This window comes from Chinchilla lanigera, unplaced genomic scaffold (genome assembly GCF_000276665.1).
Source record: "Chinchilla lanigera isolate Chin_1 unplaced genomic scaffold, ChiLan1.0 scaffold00088, whole genome shotgun sequence".
Lineage (NCBI taxonomy): Eukaryota > Metazoa > Chordata > Mammalia > Rodentia > Chinchillidae > Chinchilla > Chinchilla lanigera.
The window spans coordinates 7,424,446-7,439,511 of record NW_004955489.1 but is presented as its reverse complement, the minus strand read 5'-3'; the positions used below and the strand labels follow the sequence as shown (position 1 = coordinate 7,439,511).

At 44.3% G+C, this 15,066-nt stretch overlaps 1 protein-coding gene across 1 annotated transcript in view; it reads left to right on the top strand.

Annotated features, from left to right (window-relative positions):
* Window positions 1-421: 421 nt before the first annotated feature.
* The window catches only part of LOC102023270 (fibrillin-3-like), a gene marked incomplete at its 5' end in the record, with an annotated part of 81,786 nt that continues 67,141 nt past the window's right edge, over window positions 422-15,066 (top strand). Inside the window, 7 exon segments of the mRNA XM_013504457.1 lie at window positions 422-547; window positions 823-939; window positions 2,970-3,098; window positions 3,439-3,558; window positions 4,018-4,143; window positions 4,662-4,814; window positions 4,908-5,240. Coding sequence (XP_013359911.1) covers window positions 422-547; window positions 823-939; window positions 2,970-3,098; window positions 3,439-3,558; window positions 4,018-4,143; window positions 4,662-4,814; window positions 4,908-5,240 — 1,104 coding nt within the window.

Sequence of the window (15,066 nt, the reverse complement as noted above, 5' to 3'; positions counted from 1 at the left end):
TTCATCTCTGTCCCCTTCCCATTTGCAAAACATCTGTCCTTGTCTGTACTAGTGGGGGGATAGAAGGGAAACAGAAAACACATTTGAGGGAGCTGCTGGGGGTGGAACCTAGGGTCTTGCACACCCTAAGAACATGGTGCCTGCAGAGCTGAGCTCCCAGCCCTGAGATCACCTGTTCAGTGACAAGAATGAGATAAGCTGGGCGTGATGGTGCACATCTGTAATGCCAGCACCCGGGAGGCTGAGGCAGGAGGATTGCTGAGAGTGCAAAGCTAGCCTGGTCTTCATAGTGAATTCGGGGACGGCCTGGACTGCACTGCATAGCATGACCTTGTCGTGCCGGAGCTCAGGGAAGGAGAGTGAGGTCAGCCTTTGTTGGCGGGGGGATACCTAGGGACACCATGCTGCCTGCACCCCCCAGGTCGGAATGAGTGTCAGGAGATCCCCAACGTCTGTAACCACGGCGACTGCGTGGACACCAAGGGCAGCTACACGTGCCTGTGTCACCGTGGCTTCCGGGCCCTGGCGGATGGGACCCTGTGCGTGGGTGAGGGCCCTTCCTGCTCCCCTCCTGGCCAGGCCCTGCCTGGGGTCTGCCCCCGCTCTGGGGTGGGCACGGCTCTTCCTTCCATCCTTGTTCACAAGACCCGGATCTGAACCTGGCACTCGGGTCTTGGATAAGTGACTTTCTTCGCCTGTCTGTGAGGATCACGGGTGGTATCAGGGTACCTCCCGGCCGTCCCCTCCAGCATCACTGGCCAGCCTCCTCCTGCACTAGCCAAAGCGCTGGTGAGTGCAGGGGTCTTGGCTTCGCCCTGACAGACCTCGACGAGTGCGAGCAGCAGCCGTGTGGAAACGGGACCTGTCAGAACATCATTGGCTCCTACACCTGCCTCTGCGCCCTTGGCTTCGCAGCAGCGCTCAGCGGGAGCTGCGTGGGTAAGCCAGCCCTCCCCACAGAGTCACAGACGCACGGCCTGAGGGCTCCTTTTGCAAAAAAAAATAACCTCGGGGATTGGTGTTTCCTCTGGAAATGAGCTCACCATTCTCATACTCCAATTTCCCAGTGCTGGGGTTGGGTTGGGGCTTCTGGGGGTCACCTGTCAGAGTTTATGCTAAGGTTGAGCGCAGGCAGATAGACCGCATGACCTAATGCTATGACTTGGCCTCTGTGTGCTCTCTTAGCTGTACCCTACACATTGTAATATGTTGTGTTTTCATTTGCACTGAATTCAAAACAGTTTCAGACTTCCCTTAGGACTTCTTCTCCGGTAAACTCCTAAGAGAAGGAGGTGAAGGGTAAAAGCAGGACCTTGGTTGCATAGCACTGCCCAGTTTGGGTCACTGGCTGAAAGCATGCACTCCAGGACCAGGCGGTGTGGGTTTAAATCCCAGCTTTGTCACCTACCAGCCGCATGACCCTGCACAATTTACCCCCCTGTGCTTCCACTTCCTTATTTGCAAAAGGGGGATTATTAGGTGAACTTACCAGAGCAATATCAGACTATACAGTATTCTCAACAGAAATATTACCAGTGCTGGCTGTGGTGGTGCACGCCTGTAATCTCAGCACTGAAGGAGGCTGAGGCAGGAGGACCACTGTGAGTTCAAGGCCAGAGGGCTCTACATAATGAGTTCAAGGCCAGCCTGAACTATATAACAAGACCCTGTCTAAATAAATAAACACACACACACACACACACACACAACAACAACAACTAAAAAAAAAAATTACCCGAAAGCCAGGTGCAGTGACACAGACCTATAATCCTAGCTCTCAGGAGGCTGGAGCAGGAGTATTACCACCAGTTCAAGGCTACCCTGGGCTACATAGTGAGACCCTGTCTCAAGAAAAACACAAACTGGTCCGGGGATATAGCTCAGCAGCACAGCACCTCCCTGACAAGCACAAGGTCCTGAGTTTGAGTCCTAGTACCAAAACAAAATAGATAAATAAATAAATAAATAAAAACAACAGAAATATTACCAGAGATAGAAACATTATGTAGAGTGGTCTACTTGTATAGCTGGCAACTTCAACACACCTCCCACAATACTAGGGAGAACAAGTAAATAGGAAATGAGTGAAGATATTGAAGACCTGAATGAAACTGTCAACCACTCAACTTCCAGAACATTCCAGAATCCACATTCCTGTCAGGCACATTCACTAAGCAACACCGTACACTGGACCATAAAAAAATCACCTTAAGGAATTTAAAAAATTGAAACCACACAAAGTAGGTCCTTGGGTTTTGTGGGAATGAAACAAGCAATCAATCACAGATTTAATTTCTAAGTCACAGACATACTCCTGAATAACTCCTAGGTCAAAGAAGAAATTATAAGGAAAATTAGAAAAAATACTCAGCATTCAACGAAAATGAAATCATCATGTGTCAGAGTGCACCCGGCACAGCTAAGAGAGTTGTCGTGCTTTAGACAAAAAGACCGCCCACATTCTCAGATGTTCGGAAGGTGATTGGCCCATGGGGTCAGAGACTCCTGGGTGGATCCACGCCCTGAGGAGTTCAGTAGCCGAAGGTGCTGTGTGCGCCGGGGGCCTGGTTGGAGGTTCGTCACAGAAGCCACGAGCTGAGCACCTTTTCCTCCACCAGGCCTTGCTGCCGTGGTGATTCTGATTGGATCCAGCCAGCCGTGGGCTGAAGCCATAACCCAAAATAAACCTCCCCTCTTTTCAGTTGTAGACGTCAGATATGGTGTCCAGGGACAGGGACATGACTGAGACGAGAGCACTCAGAGGCAAATTCACAGCAGTATGTGGTTATATTGGAAAACACCAGTACCCTCTAAACAGGGTGGCAGGAAGGTTAATATGCAGAAATTTGTATATAAGCATTCGGTGAATAACAGCACCATCGGCTCAACTTCATTATGGACGGAAATGTAAGAGATTGTCAGTTCCCTCAGGCTCTGTGGTTGACCCTCTCCCCCTCTCCCCTCTGCAGACATCGATGAGTGTCACACCATGGCAGGGCAGGTGTGCCACATGGGACAGTGCCTCAACACAGCTGGCTCCTTCCACTGTCTCTGCCAGGGTGGCTTCGAGCTTACAGCTGATGGGAAGAATTGTGTGGGTGAGTGTCGCCTCGGTGGGTGGGGAAGCCGTCTCAGCAGCCTCTGCTCCACACTGACCGGAACTTTGTACTTCTCAGTGAGTGTGGCTCCATGTAATGACCATGCAGTTATTTTAAGGCATGAAAAGAAAAACACAAGCACCTTCTGTTTTCACAGAGTGCATGGTTTAGGGTGAGGCTGTCCTGAAAATATAAGTTTCCTGCTAGGCGTGATGGTGCACACCTGTTACCCCAGCACTGTGGGAGGCAGAGGCAGGAAGATCGCAAGTTCGAGCCCAGACCCAGGCGAGCTGTCTGCCTCCTCTCTGGCACTGGGACCCCCTCCTTCTCCTCTCCACAGACACAGATGAGTGTCTCACACTCCCTGGAACCTGCCTGCCCGGCACTTGCCAGAACCTCGAGGGATCCTTCCGCTGCATCTGCCCCCCTGGCTTCCAGGTGCAGAGTGACCACTGCGTGGGTGAGTGACAGCCCCACCCCCACTCTGTGACCCATCTGTAAATCCCGGGTGGGGTTAGGGTGAGGTGGAAATGCGCTTCACACGGTGCTGAGTGCAGCTGCGTGCACTGTTAACGTCCAGTGCTTCCAGACTCCGGGCTCGGAGCTTTCTTTCCTATGAATCCTATGAAATGGACATGGGCCAGGTATAGTAGCTAACATCTATAATCCCAGCAGTCTGGAAGGCTGAGGCAGGAGGATCGCTAATTTCAGACTCTAATGTATTTTTCCTGATCATGACCCTTACCCTGGAAACCTTCTGGCAAAGACCCTCCCACATACACGTTGCCCACCCAGTGCTGTGGGTCACCCTGAGCCCTCAGATCCCCATCCCCCATGGCCCTGCTCCCAGCAGAGGCCTCATCCTGTCGGAGGCCCCATTTGTATTCTTCCCAGCTCATATCTCTGCCCCTCCCTCCAGACATCAACGAATGCTTGGAGGAGCCGAACCTCTGCCTCTTGGGCACCTGTACCAACAGTCCCGGGAGCTTCCAGTGCCTCTGTCCACCTGGCTTTGTCCCTTCTGACCACGGGCACCGTTGCTTTGGTGAGCGGGGCACAGAGTGTACACGGGGCTTTGAGAAGGGGTGGTGGCAGGCAGGGTGGGGAAGGCTCCGATCACCCAGGAAAAGAAGGCTGTGGATTTTGTACAACACCGCAGGAGCTCCCACCGGACACCTATGCCTCTGCGCAGTGCAGGTCTGCTAGTCCCAGGACCTCTCGGGCTGATAGGATTCCGAGTAGGGCTGAGGTCTGGGAGTTTGGGTTCTGAAGCCCAGGGGCCTCCAGCTCTCTGGAATCAGTGGCTTTGCCTCTCCAGGAATGAGTAGGTTGAAACATTGCTGATAAGGAATCTCATCTCCCCAGCCAAAGTTCCAGGGCTGATCCTCATTGGCCCACTAGGAGACACATGCTCATCCCTGAGCCAATCACCACGGCCAAGGAGGTGGGGTGTTCTGATTGGCTACTGGTAGAATCAGCACCGCGCCTCCGGCGGGCCTGGGGTGAAGCAGGGCAGCGGGGCGAGCGCTTGCTCCCCGCTGGGCCCTGACACCCCGCCCGCAGACACACGGCAGAGCTTCTGCTTCACTCGCTTTGAGGCTGGGAAGTGTTCCACGCCGACAGCTTTCAACACCACCAAGACCCGGTGCTGTTGCAGCAAGAGGCCCGGGGAGGGCTGGGGCGACCCCTGCGAGCTGTGTCCCGGGGAGGGCAGTGGTGAGTGGCTGCCCAGCCCCGCGCTGTCCTTCCTGCCCCGTCCTCCTGACCTCTCCGGAGGCGCAGCCTGACTCCCTCCCTTTCCCTGCCCAGCTGCTTTTCAGGAGCTCTGCCCCTTTGGCCACGGAGCAGTCCCAGGCCCGGGGGACTCCAGAGACGGTGAGCCGCGAGCCCGCCGCCCCGCCTCGGCTCTGCCCGCCCCGGGCCCGGCGCCCACCGTGACACACTGCCTGCGCCCCGCCCCCGCCGCTGCAGATGTGGACGAGTGCGCGGAGAGCGCCGGCGTCTGCGGCCCTGGCCTCTGTATCAACACCGACGGCTCCTTCCGCTGCGAGTGTCCCTCTGGCTACAGCCCGGACCCCGCGGGGGTCAGCTGTGTGGGTGAGCGAGGCCGTCGTCACTGCGTCCTCCCTCACCGAGCCCACTGTTCGCCCCTTCAGTCACTCACTCACCCCAGTCGTCTCAGTCGCTCGCTCCTGGCCCCGTCTGCCCCGTCCTCATTCATTTCTTGGTCACGCAGTCACTTGATCATTCTTTCACTCCCTCATTCATCTCCTCCGCCCATTCGTTTCCCACGCGTCCCTCATTTACCCACTCGCTTGGTCGTTCATTCATTCCTTCACTCGTTCCCTCATCCACTCGTTCATTCATTCTTTTTTTTTTTTTTTTTTTTTTTTTTTTTTTTGGCAGTGCTAGGGATTAAACCCTAGGACGTTGTACAAGCAGGCCAGTTGTTCTACCAACTGAGCTATAACCACTACCCCAGGGCAGATGGTTTTGAATCTCTATAGCTTCTTTTTCTAGCTTTTTAAGGGCAGGGAAGCTTTTTTTTTAAAACATAAAGAACAGAAACATATTAACAAACAAGCAGACATGAACAAAACAACACCCAAACAATAGAAGCAATACAGAGTTTCAGACAAGGTGATAGAAAATTAACAATGAATATTGTATTACATATTGTTATCTTCAAATTGGTTACTCAGTTCAACAAATATAGGTATTTAAGGTTGATCAAACAATTAAACATTAACTGTTCCTTTCAATAAAGCAATAGAAGTTTGTAGTACGACTCTCTCAGTTACCCTGTGTGTGTGTATATATATATTTTTTCCCTTCTTTTTCTCTTTTCCCTCATCCCAGTTCTTCCTTCCCTTTGAACACTTTCTTTTCCTTTCACAATATCTATTATACCTTTCAGATTTTATTTACCCTTTCAGGTTCCTACACTAGTGAGACAATACGGTCTTTACACATGTGGGTCTGATTTAATTCACTTATGAATATGGACTCTAGTTGCATCCATTTACCTATGAAAGCCTCAAGTTTATCTTTCTTTATTGCTGAGTAATATTCCATTATGTAAAAATACCACATCTTTTTTATCCATTCCTCAGTGGATGGGCATTTGGGTTGCTTAGGGTAGGGAAGGTTTTTTGTGGCTCAGTTTGTCATCTGTACAATGATGCTATCTAAACCTTACAGTTAAGAGAGAGAATATCTCTAATGTGCCCAGTACATAATAGGCATGCTACAAAAAGTCTCACTGTTACTATATAAGAATTATACAAGTGCTTTGATCACTGCAGGGTCAGGACAGTGTTGATGATGGTTAATACATGGACATGAAGACAGACAAGTTCGGACTCACAATTAGCAATACCTGTCTTTCTCAAAGTTGGTTGGCTCCCTTATCAAGTTGCTAATGTGAGGTTTTACAAATTTTATTTGTTCTGTTTTATGATGCTCTGAGATCATACAACTGTTTTGTAATTGTTTCTACATTTCTACATTTTAGAATGAACTGAATTACAGACAGGTGACCCATGGAAAGAAGTATTCCCTAACATCCTACAGGTTATTAGTAATGTTCATTTAAAACAATGTAACCGTGAATCATTTTTTTCTCTAATTTCATGATTATTACATTCAGAGAAAAGCATATAGCTCCTGTGTTTTTGTTTCTTTGTTTTTGATACCGGAAATCAAACTCATGACCTTGCACTTGCCAGGCAGGCACTGTGCCACTGAGCTGTATCTCCAGTTGCTAGCTTCTATGTTTCTGAGTGCTATAAATCCAATTAATCTTTGCATCTTAGGTAAATGCATTCTCTAGTAAATACTCCTAGAGGAGTCATGATGACATTTGTGCTTGTTCACTTTTCATAAGGAACCAGCACAGGAAGCTTTGGAACTTCTGATCTGTCCCCAGTTACTGACAGGCTGGGATGAGCCTTCCTTGCATCCATTCAAAACCTAGAGAGAGGGGACACTCACTTCTGACATGGATATGTTTAGAAGGTGTTGGATAGTGGCTGAAGGTGTCAGAGTGGGGATTTTTTGCTTCTATTCCAAAAAAAGTTAAGTAAAAATGTTCATCCCTCTATTGTTTACTAAAAATGGACTACATTCCACAGAAATGTGATTTTCACTTTCTTGAGACATAAAAAACCAAAGTATTCTTCCATTCTTTCTAAAAGAGTCCCAGATAGCACGTGACTTTATTTTTGAACCCAGGACTTTGCATATGCATGACTCATGCTTTATCACTGAGCTACAACCCCAGCCCATACTGTGACAGTTTTACATCTAAGTGTCATGGGACTTGTTTGGTTCTATGAGGGCCAGCATCAATAAATTCAACAGTTCAAATTGAGGAGCATTAAGAAACTCAACTCTAATTCCCAAAAGAAAGTACCCAGGACACATAAGAAAGAACAGTAGCCTCATAAAAAAAGTCAGAATACTTCTGTGTCAGTTTCTTTTTCAAAAAAAAGTTTCATATCATAAATGACATAAATCTTTATAAATATAAATATTTGCCATACTGATGCCTCAGATTCAGGGCATGTACAATAGAATCTTGCTTCGTAATGTAGTTGTTGGCTTTTTTTTTTTTTTTTTTTTGCAGTGCTGGAGATGCAATCTATACATGTTAGGCAAATGTTGTACCACTGAATTACAGCCACATGGTACTGATTTTTTTGGTTTTTTTTTCTGGTAGCATGAATCGAACTCACGACGTCGCGCTTGCCAGGCAGGTGCTGTACCGCTGAGCTAAATCCCCAGCCCCATGGTACAGATTTTTAAGTAGCACATATACCTTTGCACCGCATCTAGGAAAATATTCCTGAGCACTTTGACACTTTGTTTTTCTTTGGAGGTTTAAATTTGAGGCAATTAATAAGGTAATATCATGAAAAGAGAAGATGACAATAGTTAAGCTATGTTCCTACAAGTCATAGGTTCCCCAGGGTCAATGTCAAAGGCAGATTTAAGAAAAACCAACTTGTTCTTCTAGTACAATCTGTGCCAGTCAACTTGATCTTATATCATAAGCAGGGATTGAACTTGCAATGCATCTGCTTCAGCCTCCCAAGTACTTGGTTTGTAGGTGTGTGCTACCAAGGCTAGCTGTGGATAGATATCTTACACAATTTTAGACTAGAAAATAGCAATGGTACTTGATGGGCAAAGAAAATTTTGTGTGTGTGTGTGTGTATTTGAGACAAGATAGATCTACTTTCAAGGCCAGGTTTAGATGGAGAAACTTCCAATCTTTTCAACAATAAGATTTAGCAGCTTATAGTTTTATAAATGCTTTATTTTAAAGAAAGGAAAAATAAACACTACAAACAACGATATAAAATTTGAAAACAAGGGCCGGGGATATAGCTCAGCAGCACAAGTGCCTGCCTGGTAAGTGCAAGGTCCTGAGTTTGATTCCTGGTACCAAAAACAAAAACAAAAACAAAAAATAAAATAAAATTTGAAAACAAGATTGTACGACAGTAACAATGTACTGTTAGCACATTTTGTATTGTTATCTTCAAAGTAGTTGCTCAGATCACAAGATATAGGCATGAAAAATTGATCAAACAATATCGGCATAAACTTTCCCTTTTAATGAGCTAATAGTAATTAGTAGTATAACTACCTTAACTATCTTGTGTGTGTGTATGTGTATGTATTTGTTTTTCTTTTCGCCTTTTTTCTTTTCTCATTTCCCCCATTCCAGCTTCTCTTTCATTTTGAGCATTTTCTCCCCATTTCACAATATTTATTGTACATTTTGAGTCTTATTTACTCTTTCAGCTTCTTACACTAGGGAGGCAATACAATGTTTACATATGTGAGACTGATTTATTTCACTTATGGGTATGGACTCAAGTCAAATCCATTTCCCTATGAATGTCTCAAGTTATCCTTCTTTATAGCTGAGTAGTACTCCACTGTTTAAAAATGCACATCTTTTTTATCCATTCCTTACTTGATGAGCATTTAGGTTGTTTCCAAGATTTTGCTATGACAAATTATACTTCTATAAACATGGGTGCACATATATTGCTGTGGTATGATGTTTTTAATTCTTCTGGGAAAATACCTAAAATGGGCACCACTCTACATTGCCACCAACAGTGAAGAAGGCTCACTTTCCACCACAACCACTCGACCATTTGCTGTTGGTTGATTTCTTGATGGTAGCTATTCTTTCTGGAGTGAGATGGAATCTCAGTGTTGTTTTAATTGGCATCTCTTGAATGACCAATGATGTAGAACATTTTTTCATATATTTATTGGCCATTTGTATTTCTCCATTTGAGACGTGTCTATTCATCTCAGATGCCCATTTTTGGATTGTGTCATTGAATTTGTTGGGGTCTGATCTTTTTCAGTTCTTTATATGTTGTAGATATGTCCTCTGTCTAAGGGACCGTTAGCTAAAATTATTTTCCTACTCTGTGGGTTGTCTTTTCACTCTACTGGTGATTTCTTTTAAATTACAAAAGTTTTTTTTTAATGGGATGATATCTCAATTGTTGATTCTTTGAAGTGTTTCCCTTACAGTTTGGGTTTTGTTCATGAACTCTCTGCCCCCACCTATGTCTTCAAGATTTCTTCTTACTTTCTCCTCCAGTAGATTTACTGTTTCTGTTTTAATATTTAGATTTTTTATCCAGTTTTACTTTAGTTTAGTGCATGGTGATAAACATGGGTCTAGTTTTGGTCTTCAGCATGTAATCAGCCAGTTTTTCCAGCACCATATATTAAAGAGGCTATCTTTCTTCCAGTGAATACATTTGGCTCCTTTGTCAAAGATAAGGTGGTTAAGTGCATTTGAGTTGTGTTTGCATCTTCTAATTTGTTTCACTGATCCTCAGGTCTGTTTTATTGCCAGTAACATGAAGATTTTATCACTGTGGCTTTGTAGTATAATTTCAAGTCAGGGATTGTGTGCCTCCTGAATTGTCTTTGTTGCTCAGGATTTCCTTTAGCAACTTATAATTTTATCTACAATTGTACAATATGGGAACCATGGCAGATGACAATCTGATCGTGACCTAGGAATATAGTATTGTTCAAAAATGTGCAGAGCAGCTGGGCATGGAGGCATATGCCTGCAATCCCAGCACTCAGGGGGCTGAGGCTGGAGGATTGCTGCCAGTTTGAGGCCAGCCTGTGCTACTTAGTGAGTCCCTGTCTCATAAAACAAAAGACAAAAAATGTGCAGAGCAAAATCAGAGAAGTCCATGATTATGCAAACAAATAGCAGAGACCCAATGCTATTTTATTTAGGAGTGGAAAGACCCTAGAGTAATATTGTACTCTTACATAATCTTGTTTTGTTTTTTATTTTAATTTGGACTTTATCTCTGGAAATTAAAAACATTTTATTATCTGAACTTTAAAATGAGAAAAGTAAGGCTCAGAAATCTTAAATAACTCATAAAAGGTCACACAGGTAGAAAGAGACAAAGCAGGAACTAGAAATCAGTGCTTCAAATTCTTAGGCAGAGTCTGATTTATCACATACCACCTCACCATACGGACAATGCAGAGGGCAGTGGATTAGTCATCAAGGTGAAAATAAAACAATGAAATATGGCTAGGAACATACAGATTATTAGCCTAAGAAAAGTGCAGAAAACTAACTCTTTAGCAGTGAGAAGGGAATCTTAAGAGAGTCTTTTCCATTTTGAGTAATGATGTACTCGAAGGCAATTGAACAGAATTGCAAGAACAGAACAAAAGCGCACAAACTAATTTAGGAGCGGTTGCATTGGATAAGGTACCAAAGGGGTTGAGGAATCTTCCTTATGGCTCTCAAGCCCGGCAGGATGTATAGCTCATGAACACTAGAATCTCTGGGCAGGGAGAAGTGCTCATTAAGTTTTCAGCGTCTCTCAAAGAACCAGACCATCTGGGAAGCAGGGTCTTGCTGCATTGGCTTTCCCTTCTTCCTTTGACTCTGATTATAGCACAGAAGCTCAACTCCAGAGTCTGAGAGAACAGCAGAACTCTAGGGCTGGCAAGATGCCCTGGGTAGAGGTGAAGAAGGACCTCCAGGCATAGTTTGACCTGCTTGGGGTGAAAACTGGTACTTTTCTTTGGTGAAAACTGTTACTCTCTCTCCTTGTGCTTCACTAGAGAGGGAAATTCACTTGGAAGTACTGGCAACTCAGGTTTTTCCTTGTGTACCTGCCAAGACAGGACTCACCTCCAAGGGAAGGGAAGCAGCCTATAGCTTGTGAAATACTGGAACTGCTGGGGCCAATTGGAACATTCCTCTTGCAATAGTATGTAAATCTTAACCTGCAAAGTGGGGCCATACATGCTTGCTTCTTCTGTGAAGCATCTGTAGCTTTAATCAGTTTTTCAAAGGAATCTGACTCCAAAGATTTATCTAAAAACATACATTAAGGTTTGTACAGCTAATCATTAATGAGGAAGAGATAAGCAAGAAAAATAACAAACCGGGAAAACACAAAAGGGCAGGGATTAAACCCAGGGCCTTTGTACATCTCCAACACTTCTTCCTGTTTTATAAATTTTGAGACAGAGTCTCACTATGTCCCTAAGTTGCTCAAGCTGGGCTCAACCTTGTGATTTTTCTGCCTCAGTCTCCCAAAGTGCTGGAATTACAGATGTGTGACAACACATCTGGCTCCAATATCTTTTTGAACAGACAGGATGGTACTGACATGTGTTCATTTTCTTCCTCTCCCTAGAGGTAACCGCCTAACTATACATTGGTGAGGATCCCTCTCATGTGTGTTTCTCATAGTTGTTTTTGTCTGCACAAAACACAATGGGCTCCCAACCTTCTCTGCAAAGTTCTGGACAGTAAATATTTTAGGCTTTGCAAGTCTCTATTGAATACTTTCTATGTGAAATTTTAAATATGTTTTACAAAGCATCAAAACTATAAAAAAAATTTGGACTCTATGACATACAAAGGTGGGCTAACGTTAGATTTGGCCATTTGGAGACAATTTTCCCACCCCTGCATATTTCCCTACCCTTGAGAGGGTCTTTTCTTTTCTTTCCTTTTTTTTCTTTTCTTCTTTTCTTTCTTTTTTAAAGCACATTGCATATAAATGGAATCATACTATGGGCATTGTATTCTTTCACAACTTCTGTTTTGCATTCAGCGTTATGAGATGTATGTAAATTGACATGTGTTGATTTCTTTCTTGCTTTCTTTGAGTTAGAGTACTGGGAATTGAACCCAGGACCTTGGCACTAAGCTACATCCCCAGAGACATGGCTTTGCTATGTAGTTCAGGCTGGCCTTGAACTTGCAACCCTCTTACTCAGTTTCAGGAGTGCTCAGATTACAGCTGTGAGCCAGTAATCTAGTTTTCATATTTAGTTTTCATATTTAATGAGTTGGATTTTAGTCTCTCATACGAATACACCACCATCTCCTTTCTCATATCTCTACTCAGATTGTTTTCCATTTTGCTTCATTACTTTCCAGTTTATTTATTTATTTTTATTAATTAATTAATTAATTTTGCTGTGCAGGACTTTGCACATGCCAGGCAAGCAGTCTAACCACTGAGCTACTTCCTCAGCATTTTCTTATTTCTTTATTTTTGATGTCAGTGATTTCTGCTCTTGTGTTCACAACACAGATAGATGCCTCCATTCTCTCCGGAGTGCAATTTCTTGTCTGTTTATGTTGGCCCTGACTTTGTCAGTTTGGTACAGGGTGCAAGTGTGGAAGGAACCAAATGGCAGGTTAGGCCAGTGTTGGTCATGCTATGGGATACTGAACCCAACAGGAGGGACCACGACAAGTAGCATGAGCTCAAAAATGGAACATCAAGAACCTCTCAAGAAGGATCAATCGTGGGATCAGCACATAAACGATACAGACACAAAATGACTTCTCAGTCTTTCAATCTCCTTAGACCCCAATTCTCTCTTCTTCAAATTCAGTTCAACAAACTAAATCCTTTCCATTATTCCCAGCCTACACTCTTCCGAGTTTTCAAATCCCATATCTTCCATGAAGTGTGTTCCTCCTGATCTAACATGTCTCTTTCTTCTGGGTCTCTTAGCAGTAGAAGCTGAGTCTTCCAGTCAGGCATGTGACACATGCCTATAATTTCAGCACTCTGGGATGCTGAGGCAGGAGGGTCACAAATTTGATCTTAACCTGGCCAATTTAATGACTTATCAAGATTCTTTGTCTCAAAGTGAAAAATAAAAACAGCATGGAAATGTAAATTTGGAGGCCCTGAGCTCAATCCCTAGTATGGTGAGAAAAAAAGGAAGGAAGGAAGGAAGGAAGGAAGGAAGGAAGGAAGGAAGAAAGAAAGAAAGAAAGAAAGAAAGAAAGAAAGAAATAATGAAAGAAAGAAAGAAAGAAAGAAAGAAAGAAAGAAAGAAAGAAAAGAAAAACTATGAGTCTCCCAGAGCTTTCATACCAGTTAAAGGTCAGCAAAGGAAGCTGAAACTGCCCCAGATATGTTAAGCAAAAGTTTTGGGCTCTATTTTTGTTGTTTTGTTTTGTTTGGTTGTTTTGAGACAGGGTCTCACTCTGTAATTCAGGCTGGTCTTAACCACACAGCTATCTTCCTGCCTCAGCCTCCCAAATGCTGGGATTACTTGTGTGTACCACCATGCCTGGTTTAAGCATACGAGTTTTACACAGGGAATTAGATGTCTAGAAAAACTCTGACTCATGTTCAAGTTGAGGCTTCTCAAAATAACTCCAATGAAAGTGCACAGTCGACTCAACCGGAGAACCACTGTACCTCTGGCCTAGTTAAGGAAGTAGAAAGAGAGGAGGCTGCTACCGGAAGTACGAAGTTCCCACAGTCGCTGCAATACCTATAGGGAACGGGAAGTCTTTACTGCCAGGCTGCTATTGCTGCTTTGTCGCACCTTAACACCGATGGGCTGGGATTTGGTGGCTGGGCGTCCATGAGTCTTGCTGACACTAGAGCAGCTGCCTATAGTTACCGGCGAAGCTAGACAATGGAAACTGGAATGCCGCTTGCAGGAGAGGCTCGCATCCCCTCGATTGTGTTTACAGTGGAAGCAGTGTGGCCTCCTATCTCTTCTGCCTTCCAGATCTCACGTGAGTACATCACACTGGGAGGACCTGATATGTATGCAGCATGCCAGTGGGAAAAGTGCCCGGAAAAAGTAGTGATTTTTTTTTTTTTTCTTACCTTTTTAGGCAGCTAGAGATCAGTTTGTAGTTTCTGATTGGTAAAGTCTTTAGAGGCTAGCTAGTGGCTTTGGACTGGCTAATGTAAATTTTTGTTTATTGTTTGCAGTGACTTTTGCTTTGGTTTGCTTATCTACGAATCCAAGATGCTGAAGCTGCCTCAGCCTGATGGCTTTCCAGTACTTTTTCTTAAAACTGCAGATCACTGTTGTCTCTTGAACCATACAGTGAAATTCTGAGTCTATGCCTTGTGCATTTTGTGCATCATGACAGCCCAGATCAAATACGCATCAGAAATTGACAAAATATATTAGCTGACTCCAAAATTAAATTAAGCCAGTTTGGGGCAGTCTGCTTTGTAGTGTCTTTTCCTCTTCTCCTTATAATCAGTGTGTGTGGATAATTAAGAAATTACTATGAAAGATAAAATCCTTGCCTGTCTTCATTTAATGAGAAATAAGTGTCCTACACTTGATCTCAATCACTTATATTGTTTTATTTCTTAAGTGCTCATTTCTGTTGATTCCTATGCAAGTCAATCCTGAAGTATTTAAATCTTGATTTATTTGGCACTGAGGATTGAGCCCAGGACCTTTGCACTGAGCTATGCCCCAGGACTCTTTTATTTTTTTTATATACTGCAAAAAAAGGTGAATCAGGGTATAAACAGAACATTTGTGTTTGCAGAAATGAGGCAAAGCAGATGCTGACAGGTAAACGCCTGAGCCACTTCAAAATACAAAGGCAAAAGAGGAACCAGTCTGGGTTGTGCAGTTGTCCTTACTT